The sequence below is a fragment of the Ochlerotatus camptorhynchus genome, unplaced genomic scaffold, assembly GCF_037179485.1.
Source record: "Ochlerotatus camptorhynchus isolate MF236.1 unplaced genomic scaffold, CSIRO-AGI_Acam_v1.1 ptg000383l, whole genome shotgun sequence".
NCBI lineage: Eukaryota > Metazoa > Arthropoda > Insecta > Diptera > Culicidae > Ochlerotatus > Ochlerotatus camptorhynchus.
Genome location: NW_027040870.1, coordinates 1,370,959 through 1,384,451, shown reverse-complemented (window position 1 = coordinate 1,384,451; position 13,493 = coordinate 1,370,959). Strand labels below are relative to the sequence as shown.

The 13,493-nt window shown below is 40.2% G+C and overlaps 2 protein-coding genes across 5 annotated transcripts in view; both read right to left on the bottom strand.

The window, feature by feature from the left end:
- Window positions 1-13,493, bottom strand: part of LOC135710451 (active breakpoint cluster region-related protein) — a 190,615-nt gene that overhangs the window by 132,437 nt on the left and 44,685 nt on the right. The window contains exons 1-2 of one of the 4 annotated variants that reach the window (XM_065233027.1): window positions 12,333-12,542; window positions 1,708-2,412 (exon numbers count right to left, since the gene is read on the bottom strand). The exons of 2 other annotated variants lie outside the window; for them this stretch is intronic. In XM_065233027.1, the coding sequence (XP_065089099.1) occupies window positions 1,708-1,764 (57 nt within the window). In that variant the 5' untranslated portion in view covers window positions 1,765-2,412; window positions 12,333-12,542. Of the gene's footprint in view, window positions 1-1,707; window positions 2,413-11,950; window positions 12,144-12,332; window positions 12,543-13,493 lie in introns of those variants that run through there. One more of the 4 variants, XM_065233026.1, reaches the window with a different exon arrangement.
- Window positions 1-13,493, bottom strand: part of LOC135710460 (uncharacterized) — a 189,751-nt gene that overhangs the window by 175,869 nt on the left and 389 nt on the right. The window lies entirely within an intron of this gene.

Genomic DNA, 13,493 nt, shown 5'->3' with positions numbered 1-13,493 from the left:
TTGCTGTTATTACCATGTAGTCATGTTAACAAATAAAACGATTGACGAATCTTGAATGTGGATGGTCTTAAGATTAGACTCATGATGTTCTGCTCAGTAAGCAAAAACGGTTGCTCTAAGGCCACCGAGTCCCTCATATCACATTATACCGTTATTCAAGTTGTTATAACTATTCAGACCCGGCACCAACGACAACGAAAAGTTTTACAAAATACACGATAAACAAGCGATCTTACCATACATTTTTAATATGAAAGGACCTGGACCGAGTTTTTCTGCTCAGTAAGCAAGCCACTGGAACCGACGATCTTTCGAATCCTATAACTAAAAGCTACGAAAGAGTACTTAGGCCTTTATTAAGTTCCACTTTCACGCGACGTTCAATGTTTCGATTTGCTCTTTACGCATTGTTCAGGCAATCATAACAAGCGATGACCGACGTGACGATTGTTTAAACCCTGGTTAAACAAGCTATTACAATTAAATTACGTTCTCGGTGTGTGATGAACAACATAAATACGCTATAATTCATATAGTTTCAGCGGTTGATGGTTAATTTTAAATATACTAACGATACTGCCTAAGGCGATTACGACAGCGACTACGACGGCGAATACGACGGCGCCTACGACAACGACAACAGGGAATTTATAACTTACCATTTGTCTAGGATATAAAACCTTTGCCCAGTACCTCCACTTGAGCTTCATGTCTTAAAACCACTTTTTTAGAACGATAGCAAGCAAACTCGATTTAAGGGTACGTAAATATTATCATGTGCAAGCTAGCGCCTAATAGTACGTTCAGACTATCGCTGACCTCATGTAATATAGACTATCTTGATATCAAAAGTCGTACCTACGATTTCCAGCGAAAATTTGACGTATGAGTGCTCATTGCAAGACAGCCTATATTACATGATATCAACAATAGTCTGAACGTACTATAAGGAATGCAATATCCTAAATATGCAATCAAAACTTTTCAAAGTCTCCCCCGAAAAGCACACAAAGTAAACTGTTGCATCAGGTGTAAGACGATGACAGACAAAGTTTCCGATAAGAACAAGCAAAAAACTTTGTTTCAATTTTGCATGAGATAGTTTTCTGATCCTGGGAAGCGTGTCAGTGTAGTCTTCTTGATGTATGCAAACTCGAGAGACAGGGATTCTTGTGCTTCCTGTGTGCTGGATGCCACCGACAAGCCGTGTTCCGTATTTATTCGGTGCAAGTATTAATGTACCGTGTATAATGACACTTTCGGCGCTATTAGAGTTAGTTCGTACTTGGTGTAGCAGCCGGGCCTCTGTTTGTTTGTTTGTTTACCTAGTGCATGTTGTAGAGGGTATTTCAGAGTTACTGAAAAGTTTCTTTTCAACTGGAGAAAATGAGAAAACCCGAGAAGCAAGAAAAAACTTGAGAAAGGAGGTTGCAGGCAGTGACAGAATATTGAGACTGTAGCATTGCTTGCATTATGAGTACTGCTCATATATGCTAGCATATGAAGATGATATGTCACAAATGTTGTTTACTCGGGGACTGTTTGTGTTCTGCGTGGAAGTTATGGTGACAACATTTGATTATTTGTTCAAAAGCTAATGAGGCGAAAACGGTAGTTATTGTGGAGGGAAATGATAAATAACAGTTACTCACAAAATGTGTAGGATAATATTTGACAGGAAAAAAGAAAAAAATCATGATTTCTTACCCTTGATGTCCAGATTTTAATTTTATCTGAAACCGAAAATTTATTTGATGACTTCATTTGATGCTATTCGAACAGCTGATCTGCTCGTTTTCCGGCCGCAAGTGAATCGTTAACAATCACTAGTTCCAATAGGTCAAGCCCCAGGGAAAACACAACTTTAAACGTATTATTCCACGGTTGAGACAATGCACACTTGCACTTGAGCTGTACACACACTGCTCACACTTGGATACACTTCTAGCTGTTAGTATCAGTAGTAGTAGTAGTGCGGTATGTAGTTCTAGTGTAGACCGCAAACAAATCAGGCAATACGTAAAGTTGCAAGCTAATCACACCTTTTCTTCTCCGTCTCGTCGTTTTCTTTAGTTTATTCGCCACACCGTGCTCACCCCACTATTGTGTGGGTTTTGTAGACGCATACAATGCTGCACAATTTTCGCTCAATTGGTTTTGATTATACTTTGCGTTTTACTCTGCTATCGAGAATCTTCACTTCACGTTTTTCTTCGATACATATCTTATACATACAATACCAGTTAGCACGCGTCATGAATACAACGGTTTCACGTATTAATGAGTGTCAATAAATAATTCATACTGTTGTTCAGTGAGACGCACACAGAGCCACTCCCGGTGGATGAACATCAGCTGAATTTTGCTGCTAATGAGAAAACACTCCAGTCACAAACACTTCCAGTCCGATGGCTGGTAATAAGAAATTTTTATTATTGTTTTGACAAACGTAAAAATAGACATGAATGGGATTCGATTCAAAAACTCGTCGTTAGCGAACCGCGAGAAATGGGGAGAAAATTCGAGTTACCCACGGCGCCGACGACACATACGATGTACCACTAAACTTTCGACGTTCGAACTGTGAAAAGGAATTTCCTAAATATTACTAATTCCACATGTCTCGACGACTAACCGTGTGTGGATGGATAATACCTACTATATACTACTGTACACGTAGACGTTCAGAGCTGGAACTGATAACGGGTTTTCAACACGCGGATAAAGTTGCTCGCAGGTTGATAGTGGAAGAGGAGCTCTCTCTCTTTAGCTGCTGCTGCGAGTAGATAGGTAGGTATATGTATCTACTGGGTGGATGACGTGATATGAAGCATCCCATTTTTTTTCTTTCCTCGCCTATCGGTATCTTTGACTGGATCAAGCTGAAGGTTCAATGATCGAGGGGTCCAGTGGGTTAAATTAAGACTTAGATTTTAAACAAATCAAATGGATTGACTGCGTTTAACATCTTTATTTGCAGTAGTCAGGAAAAATATATTGTGATGATGGTTTTTGAACTCCGTGAACTGTTATGATTAGAAAAAAAAGCATAACTATCTCTCAAAAGTGCCATTTGAATAGTAGTATTGAATAGTTGTTAATATTAGTTTATTTAATAATATTGGTATATTGGATGTGGTCCCTTTCAGTTATTATTGTCATTCGGGACTCAACTGAACGTTAATAAAATAGATGTAAGATTTTAATTCGTGTTTAGTCCATTAAACATCAAATTCCGTACGATGTTGAACTATTCAAATTAATTTCTTTATTGTGATTAATGATGGAATATTATCAAGTGATACCAAAGTGTCAGGACAGAATTTTTTTTATAGCTTTATTAAGGAGACTTTCAGCCCTGGGCTGGTTCGTTTCCGGAGTCGGACAGAAATTGTAATAGATATTCAAAACGTTTCCGAATAGTTGTTTGGAATATTGAATTTATTATAAGAATAGGAAAGGTGTGATGTGATGTGAATGGAACCCACCATCAGTGCAAGGATTACCAATGTCTGCAGATACTTTACCGGTTGTAAAGTTCTGCCTGATGGTTTGTTGCAGCAGGGTGAATCAGCTTCATTGAAGACCTTTGGAAGACAAAACGACCAGATGGCCATCTGTAATCACGTGACAAGGGACTGGCAAATCCACAAACCTTCGTTCAGTCAACAAATCCTTTGATTCTCTTAGGTTGCCCCTCCCCCCAGTATATAATATAATGTTTTAATATATATGAATTACAGTAATGTTCCACCACATGTTCAAAAATGTGCAGACATTTGGCGTTCAATTATGATTTCAAATACACAAAAAATGGGATGTGTGGAGAAAACTCCATTAAGAATTTGCCAAATTTAAGAGAATCATGTAAATTTAGTTTAAATAAATAAAATCAGATACGATCTCACCAAGTAAGTCCAAATGAATCCATAGGAAGCATCCATGCTATTGTTGCATTGTAGTTTCAATCAAAGACGGTTCGCTTGATGGGGATCGACATAAACTAGTCCCGTCCGAAGTACTCGTGCAATACGGCTAATGAGTATTATAAGAATAGGAAAGGTAATCAAAAACTCGACTTGTGTTCAACCATGAACAATTGAATGGCAATGTGGAAGAATCGAGTTAAAAATTGCAAAAAATGTTGGAGATTAAGAAGATCTATTTAGATTCTACCGAAATAATTTTAGCTAAAGAAATATCTCAAGCATAACAGTTTTTACACGTCTACTGTTGTTGATCGTGCAGACATGACATGAGTCGTCGATGTCAAGTGCTGCTAATGTAAAACATATCGTTCTCTTCGGTTCTCAATTGATGATGATCCATGCTTACGATTACGCAATTGACGAAACAGATCGAAATCATCTATTCGAATGAGGTCCCTTTGATAGTGAATCGAAACTATTCTCATTTTCGTCCAATCTTTGCAATTGAATTTGAGCATTTGCAGCACTGAGATGTTATGTGACATCTGCCTCTATTAGTGAGTCAATCATATTTTGCTGAACGATTCTATTTAAGTCCATTCTCTCGATTTAAAAAACGTCAAAAACACAAAGGCTATTAGAGCACATTGTAAGAATATTTACACTCATTGCTCTCATAACAAAAGAAGTGCTCCTAGCGAATCCACACTTTCTACCATCAAAAATCTAATGGCGGAAAATCTAATGGCGTTTCAATGCGTTAGGACGGAATTGAAACTCGTATGACGAATTTGGAATCAAGAAGTAGTGTAAGATTTTTAGCAATATCTCAACAATTTATGACTCTTTATCCAACGGTACCTATGGAAAGGTAAAGTCATCTTTGATAGAAACATTTATTTTTTTGATGAAACCCGTTCAAAAAAGAGAGGTACAGCCTCTTAATGGCTTGAAATAGAATTTCGAACGGAAACCCGGAGGGCCGAGTGTAATATTTCTGAATACTCCGAACTTCGAAGGGTATACATTGAAGAGTCGGATCCTTGCAATAAATGCAAGAATGACAACTGTAAAAAAAATCGAATACTTCATCATTTCTCAATAGTGATGGAGTAATACGACATGCACTGAACTAAGGACACGGGATATACTACAATAGATCAAGTTACTGGTCGCAGTGGTGTTAGGTCCCGAACAGAGGAAAAAAAAGTCAAGCTCGGCTGATGATGTTGATTTACCTTTGGTACCGGATATAGCACAACTGATAGCACTGAACCTGTACTTGCCCACAGAAGAGGTGCCTTCTCATCCAAGAAGAGAATCCATGCGGCCATTGTATTTGAAGGATTTTAAGGTCGCAATAAATTTAAAAGAATAAAAGGTCGCAAAAAAACATGAGCAGTTATTTGACAGATGAAAGCTATTGAACACTCCGTGGGAAAATGCTCGTCAGTTATTTCAGTCACGCCACTAGGAGTTAACTCCTTATTTGTAACTTTAGTAGTTCTTTGTCAGCTAAAAGCTACTGAACAGTCCAATTTTAAGTGCTCGAAAGTTCGACCTTTTGTCCATTCAAGCTTTTCTCCATTTCGTCAGTCTGTCCATTTGACCTTTTGTCATAGCTTTTATTCTGGTTCTATAGTAGAAATGACCAGAAACGTACAACATCCATCAGCGATTTTCCCTCACCGCCACTCATCAACGGATGAGTTTGTTAAAGGGAATGCTCGATCTAATTCGATATACAATTTTCACACTGCCGTTCTACAACGAAACTATCAATTCTATACTTTCATCTCCTTATCTATTGTATAAAATGTTCACTTTAAGTCTGATATTGATCCATTGATCTTTACGATGTTTTGATCCATTATGGATCTGGCAGTCTAGCGTGTCAACTGAAAGTGATCCTCGAATGTGGAGCTAATATAAATATAATATATACAGAAAGTAAATACTTATTTACGTAGGAGATGCTTAGACAAATCAATTTGCATCCCTTTTCTAACCTTGAGACATCAAAAGTTTACAAAGCCCCAAAATTCAAACTGAGTCATTTTTAAGGTCACTAGGCTAAATGCATAACACACGTCGAAGTCGAACGCCGCGACCCAACATTGAGCAACTACGGGACGCCGGAGTTGCCCAGGACTACGCGAAGCAGCTGGAAGTTGCACTACCCACGGAAGAGCAGCTTGGCGCAGCTTCTCTTGAAGATGGCTGGAGGGACATCCGTTCAGCCATAGGTAGTACTGCTGCAGCGGCACTAGGTGCTGAAATCCCGGACCGAAGAAATGACTGGTTTGACGGCGAATGGAAACTGTTAATAGAGGAGAAGAATGCAGCACGGGCGAGAATGCTGCAACACCGCACGAGATTGAATGTGGAGCGATACAGACAAGCGCGGAACAGACAAAACTCGGTTTTCCGAAGGAAGAAGCGTCAGCAGGAAGACCGAGATCGCGAGGCGATGGAAAATCTGTACCGCGTAAACGACACACGGAAGTTCTACGAGAAGCTAAATAGTTCACGCAAAGGCTACGTGCCGCAAACCGATATGTGTAAGGACTTGGACGGTAACCTTCTCACGAACGAGTGTGAGGTGATTGACGAGCACCTCAACGGTGAAGCAGCAGAAAACGAAGGTGGCACGGCAACAGACCTTGGAGCACGCGCAGAAGACGACAGGCTACCGGCCCCTGATCTTCAAGAAGTTGAGGAGGAGATCGATCGGCTGAAGAACAACAAAGCAACTGGTGTAGATCAACTACCAAGTGAGCTATTAAAATACGGTGGTGAAGCACTGGCTAGAGCGCTGCACTGGGTAATTGCCAAGATTTGGGAGGAGGAGATATTACCGGAGGAGTGGATGGAAGGTGTCGTATGCCCAATCTACAAAAAGGGCGACAAGTTGGATTGCTGCAACTATCGCGCGATCACACTGCTGAGCGCCGCCTACAAGATACTCTCCCAAATTATATGCCGCCGTCTGTCACCATATGCAAGAGAGTTCGTGGGGCAATACCAGGCGGGATTCATGGGTGCCCGCGCTAATACGGACCAAATTTTCGCGGTTCGGCAGGTTCTGCAGAAATGCCGCGAATACAACGTGCCCACACATCACATTATGCACGAGTACGGACTTCCGGATAAACTGACGCGATTGGTCAAGGCGACGATGGATCGAGTGATGTGCGTTGTTCGAGTATCGGAGACACTCTCGAGTCCCTTTGAATCTCGAAGGGGGTTACGGCAGGGTGATGGACTTTCGTGTCTGCTGTTCAACATCGCGTTAGAAGGTGTGATCAGAAGAGCTGGGATAGACACGAGTGGCACGATATTCAGGAAGTCCATCCAGCTCCTTGGCTTCGCCGATGACATTGACATTATGGCACGGAACTTTGAGACGATGGCGGAAACGTACATCAGACTGAAGGCTGAAGCTAGACGGATTGGACTTGCCATCAACGCATCAAAGACAAAATACATGAAAGGAAGAGGTTCTAGGGAAGACAATGTTAGCCTCCCACTCCGAGTTCAGATTGACGGTGACGAAATCGAGGTGGTCGATGAGTTCGTGTATTTGGGCTCACTGGTGACCGCCCAAAATGATACCAGCAGAGAAATTCAAAGACGCATTATGGCAGGGAATCGTGCCTACTTTGGACTCCGGAGGACGCTCCGGTCGAATAAAATTCGCCGCCGCACGAAGTTGACTGTCTACAAGACGCTGATTAGACCGGTGGTCCTTTACGGGCACGAGACCTGGACTATGCTCGTGGAGGACCAACGCGCCCTTGGTGTTTTCGAACGGAAGGTGTTGCGTACCATCTACGGTGGAGTGCAGATGGATGACGGAACGTGGAGGAGGCGAATGAACCACGAATTGCACCAGCTGCTGGGAGAACCATCCATCGTCCACATTGCAAAAATTGGGCGACTACGGTGGGCTGGGCACGTCGTAAGAATGCCGTACGACGACCCAGTGAAAATGGTTCTAGAAAGCGACCCAACAGGAACAAGAAGAAGAGGCGCGCAGCGGGCAAGGTGGATCGACCAAGTAGAAGGTGACCTGCGGACCCTTCGCAGACTACGAGGCTGGCGAACTGTGGCCATGGATCGAGTAGAGTGGAGACGACTTCTTCGGACAGCAGAGGACAACAAGGCCTTAGCCTGATCGGTAAGTAAGGCTAAATGCAATTGAACTGAATGGATCATTAGACCGTATTGTAAAGAATGAGAGGGATTGAATTACGGAATTGTTTGAGATATCTTAAACTTGGTACAAATGAGTTCTATGGAAAAAAGTTGGAGATCCCGAAGTAAGACAATATTTGCACACTTCGTAATCTAGTAACAGAAATCTTAAAAATGAGATTGAAAAAAAAAATCCAAGATTCGGCGGCTTTGATATTTATAATGAGCATTAAATTATTATTTTGTCGAGGTTTGTGGTTTATAAAAACTTCAACAACCAGAAAAAAGAATTCTTTTGAAATATGAGACTGAGAAAAATACTCAAAATGTGATTCCTAGGAAATTATTAGAATAATTCCATGAGAGTTGTCAAATTAATTTCAATGACAATTCCTAAGAGATTTTGAGGAGGATTTCATGAGGATCATGATGACGATAGCATGTGAATTTTACGGATAATTCTTAGAGAATTTTGACGAGAATTCAAAGAGAATTATAAGAAGAATTTAAAGGGTTTTCTGATGATAGTTAAAAAAATAGACTTAGGAGTATTCCTGAAGAAATTTTCTAGTCTAGTCTATTCTAGTCTAATTCTTCTTCTTCTTATTCGCATCTCAAGCTTATTGCGTGCTCTTTTCTTAGTGTTCTTAATGCACTTCCACAGTTATTAATTGAGAGCTTTCGATGCCAATACCAATGCATGAATTTGTATATTGGTGCGGCAAGCACAATGACCAGGGAAGTCGAGAAAATGTCCAACCCGAAGGATTCCGTCGACCGGATTGGGAATCGAACCCGCCGCCTCCGGCTTGGTATAAGGCTCCTTGAGGCCCCTTATAGTCTACACAAACTAGGAATCCTGAGGAGGAGAATTTTGGTGAATATTTTGAGAATACTAAAGGAATTCTATGGAGTATTTTTTATTATTTTCATGGAAATTCCGAAGAGAATTGCAAGGAACGAGAAGAATGGCACGGGAAGTTTCTTGTGAGCTTAAGGAGAGAATCCCATGTGTACAGAATTCCAAAGTAATTAAGGAGAAAAGTGTTTTTAATTCTCAATAGGTTAATATTAAACCATTTGGGGAAACAGTCCCGGCGGAAGTCATACGTTCAAATCTCAACCCTGGACATGTCGTGAATGATCGAAATGTGTAAAAGTGCCTTTGAGAAAAAATAAACATTTGGAAAAGTAGCACATAAGGTTGATAATGTTGAATTCTTCATGGTTCAAAGATCATGGCGTTTGTAAGTCAAGCTTCTGCATTCATTTTCCATCAGATGTCACTGCTGTTGCTGTGATATATATCGGAAATTACGCATAATCTGTTTTCCGTTAGTTGTTCACAGAGGATAGTGTAGTCGAAAAACCTAGAAATCCTTTTCAGACTACAAAATATAGTACCTGACACTGCAAAACATGTCTGGTACCTCTATACATGCTTTTTGATGCACATCCTAACAGGATTTCCCGTCGTTTTTATGAATGCGCGGGGCTTCGAAAGTATTTTTTGTGCCGAGTATGCAAAAAATTAAGGACTTCAGATATAAGTGCATACATAAGGGTATCAACAACTTTTACAGTGCCAGGTATTCTACTCTGAAGTCTGTGAGAGGAAAATCACAAATCGCGTGTCATCAAAATACACGGCATGTTGAGAGATTGAGCTCGTGAGAGAGAATTTTCTCTCCCAAATTCGAATATTTTGACTCTGAATTTTAATTTTTGACTCTCTGGTAGAACAGCGGGTAAAAAATGTATCGGAAAAAAAACTTAACGACAAACCGAGAATTATTAGGTTGTCGTTCACTTGCATCGAAAGCGTATTATTTTCACTTTTCAAAATATCTATATGGGGATTATTATTATTTCCTACCCATGGAACAGCGCCATCTTTGTGAAAAATAACCTTGACTAAATGGTTTATTCAACGCACCAAACGCCGAATTTCCAACTCGATTGTGACATCTGTGTTGTTATATGACGCCGAGACATGGTGCGTATCTACGGAGCTCAAAAGCTGCTGATCTTCAAAAACTAATGTCTGCGATATATAATTCGAACCAGGTGGCCTCACAACTGGATCTCGAATGTTGAGCATGAATTGACATGAGCGCTGGATTTGAATTAAGCAGCACAACGCAGCAGAGTCAGATCTAGAGGCTCATAGCGGCAGAGCCTCAACAAGGAGATGAAGCAAGCTGACAGAAATTTGACCTGGAACCAGGTCAAGGCGAAAGCATGCAGCCTTGCTTGCAAACATTTATTTTTAAATGAAGCACCCTTATATGGATTCATCAACCCCTACACGCATACATATCGATTAAACATGGTTCCTACAATATTGTGTATTTTGACTTCTTTATCATATGACCGGTTCATAGTGATTTACCATATTTGATATGCTCAATGCAAAACTGAACTGCCTCATAAGCTTTATTAACGTTTTATTTTTTTCCCGAAATTGATATGACGAAAATATTGCACAAAATTTAACTAGCAACGTTTCATATTAAAATTTGATTCTCATTCTAAACATTTTATTCACATTTTTTTTTTCGATGGGAGCGATATCCTACGCAGGTATGGAAGCTGCCTTCTTGCTCATTCGATTGCCGTCAATGAATGGCAATGGATGTCCGCCGGTGATTAGCACTAGATTGCGGAACAAAGACCAACGTTAAATAAAGGAATGAAGAAGACATTTTTTCGATAACGCTTTATGAGAATGAACAATGTTCTGAAGATTTCCTAGGAAAGGGTTGAATTTCGATAGTAGTTCTTTAGTAAGATTGACACTGATGACTATTGCTCTTTGGAGGCGAAAATGTCTGACCACTGTAATGAAAGTGATCCCTTGTTTAACCTGACCAAACGGAAACAATAACTAATCTAATATTTGTCTATACAATATATACTTTAACCAATTTGCCCTGAATAATTCTTAGCTTGGTGTGATATTATTAAAATTGGACTTTTATGTCGGTCGAAACGGGCAATCGATATACCGATATTATTGAACCATACAAATATCAATATTGATAAATATGGAACATATTACTACTTTAAGAAAAATTGTATTGTATTTCAGATGAATTTGTTTAAAACCTTTAGCGGACCCCTCGATTCATATGCAGAAGCCGAAGTGATAATTAAAGTCAACAATGTTTTCTAACGTCCTTCGCGGTGTGTGATTCAAGTAAACACCTTAAATGGAGCCCTTCATAGTTCAAAGCATAATTTCTAGCATTAGGAATTATAAAGGCCTAACTGCGATAATCGATTCTCTTAATCGATTTTCTCTTTTTTTAATATCTGGGCAGGTTTAACATTTTTCGGTGCGTTTGATGTTGCTTTTGCGAATACATCCTAAAAGGCAGCAGAGGCAGATCCACTCGAACAAGTTCGAAAAAATTGTTCACTTAACTGTAGTAATGCGAAGATCGCAGTTAGACCCTTTTGATTCTGAACGCTAGGATTGTTTGTTTTTCACAAGTCTACTTCATAGCATGAAGAAACTTTTCGCGCCATCGAACACGCAGAGTAACCCTTCAACTGATTGATTTCGGTTTTTTAATTTTCCATTACAAAGGATGCGCAATCATTTGTAGACTTTGGAGATCGAGTCTCTCCCTCATAACTCTCGTAGAAAATTGTGTTCCAAATTTCAAACCCACGAACCGCGGGGTTCGACGGTTGAGTCATCAGCTGAGAAAGCTTGATGTGTTTTTCTTTTCACTTTTCGTACACTATCTACGCGTCGCCGCGCACCGAGTGGGTCGAATTTTCCTCCCATTCCGATGGTGTGGTCTCGATTTTCATACACTTTCATAACGCTTTCGAAGCGACGTAATTTGCGACGGGCGTATCTAAAGCTCCTTCGAGCGAGTTTCACTCTCAAAAGAACCTACACAAAAACCACGCCGATCTCACATCATTTGTAATTGCTAGCTTCCGAGGCATTACAAGACTCTTCGTTTTTTTTTTTTTTTGTTTTTATGCAACCAGGTCACTCGTATGCCACAAAAATAAACGCATCCACGATTGATTGCACGTCTTGAACTTGGGACAGATATAATCCAATTTACAAAGAAAAAAAAACACTGTATCTTCTGAGCACTTGTCACCTGGAAGTTGTTGATATCTCAATTACTAACACATAGCAACACACACTTTTGCATTCAGCGACATTTTAGCCATCGTCACCTGCAGAATGACGAAACTAATAATTCCTTTGCGATAATCCTATTTTGAAAGGGCGTTAATCAATGATAGATGTTATTATCCGGAACCTCACAGAGATCTGCTACTGAAAACCGACACCGGCGACAGGTTCAAACTCGACTGAAATTGAACGGAATGGTCGTAGTGCGCGATGCAACTGAGCCGTTCGATGGTCATGGAGGTGAATTGAAATGCGGTAGCGCAGCATAGCGGATTGTGAGTGGCAATTTGCGGGGTCTTGTAGGTGTGGTGGAGAGCTGGAGTGATATCGGGCCAATTTTTCCTATACACATTCCATATTGCAGTGGGGTTGTGTTTGTGAATGGCAAGTAAGGTTCATCATTATTGGATCGCAGTATTCCACGCAACCGGTACAGTACACATACCTCTTGGAGGTTTAATAGAGCTAGACAGTCGGTCGGTAGTTAGTGTACAGTACATTCACGCGGAAGACCCAAAGCTCCTATTGGGATAGAGTCAAGTGTACGTGTTATTTGTGAAAGGTTATACCGCATTTATGATTGCACAGAATGCTTAATAAAGTGTGAATTAAAGCCGATGTACAATTTAGAGTTAAGTGACTAACAGTGGGGCCTCCCTTAGCTCAGTCGGTAATGGTGCAGCTACAAAGTAAGACCATGCTGAAGGTGGCTGGGTTCGATTCCCGGTCCGGTCTTCCCAGGGCATAGAGGATGATTTCACTTGCCACACAATTATACTAATGGAAAAATGCTGCAGGCATCGAAAGCTTCAATTAATAACTGTGGAAATACATCTAGAACACTAAGATGAGAACACGCAATAAGCTTATGTGCGATAAGCAATAAGCTTGAAATGCGAAGAAGAAGACGAATAATAATAATAATAATAATAATAATAATAAAACTAACAGTTCGGTAGTATTTGTGCTATTATGTATTATGTTAAAGTTTTGCATTCAATGCTTTTTTAAATTAATTTGTTAATAGAACAATTGAAAAGTTATTATATGGCCTTTCGATTGGGATTTTATTGAGGTTATGGGTTGGCTCTTCAGTCTTTGGAGGGATCGAAAACTTGTAATGCTACTTCTGTATCAAATGGCTCGAATAAAGTTTCCGATCCACCCCAAGACTAAAGAGCCATTCCCTAACCTCACAGGGG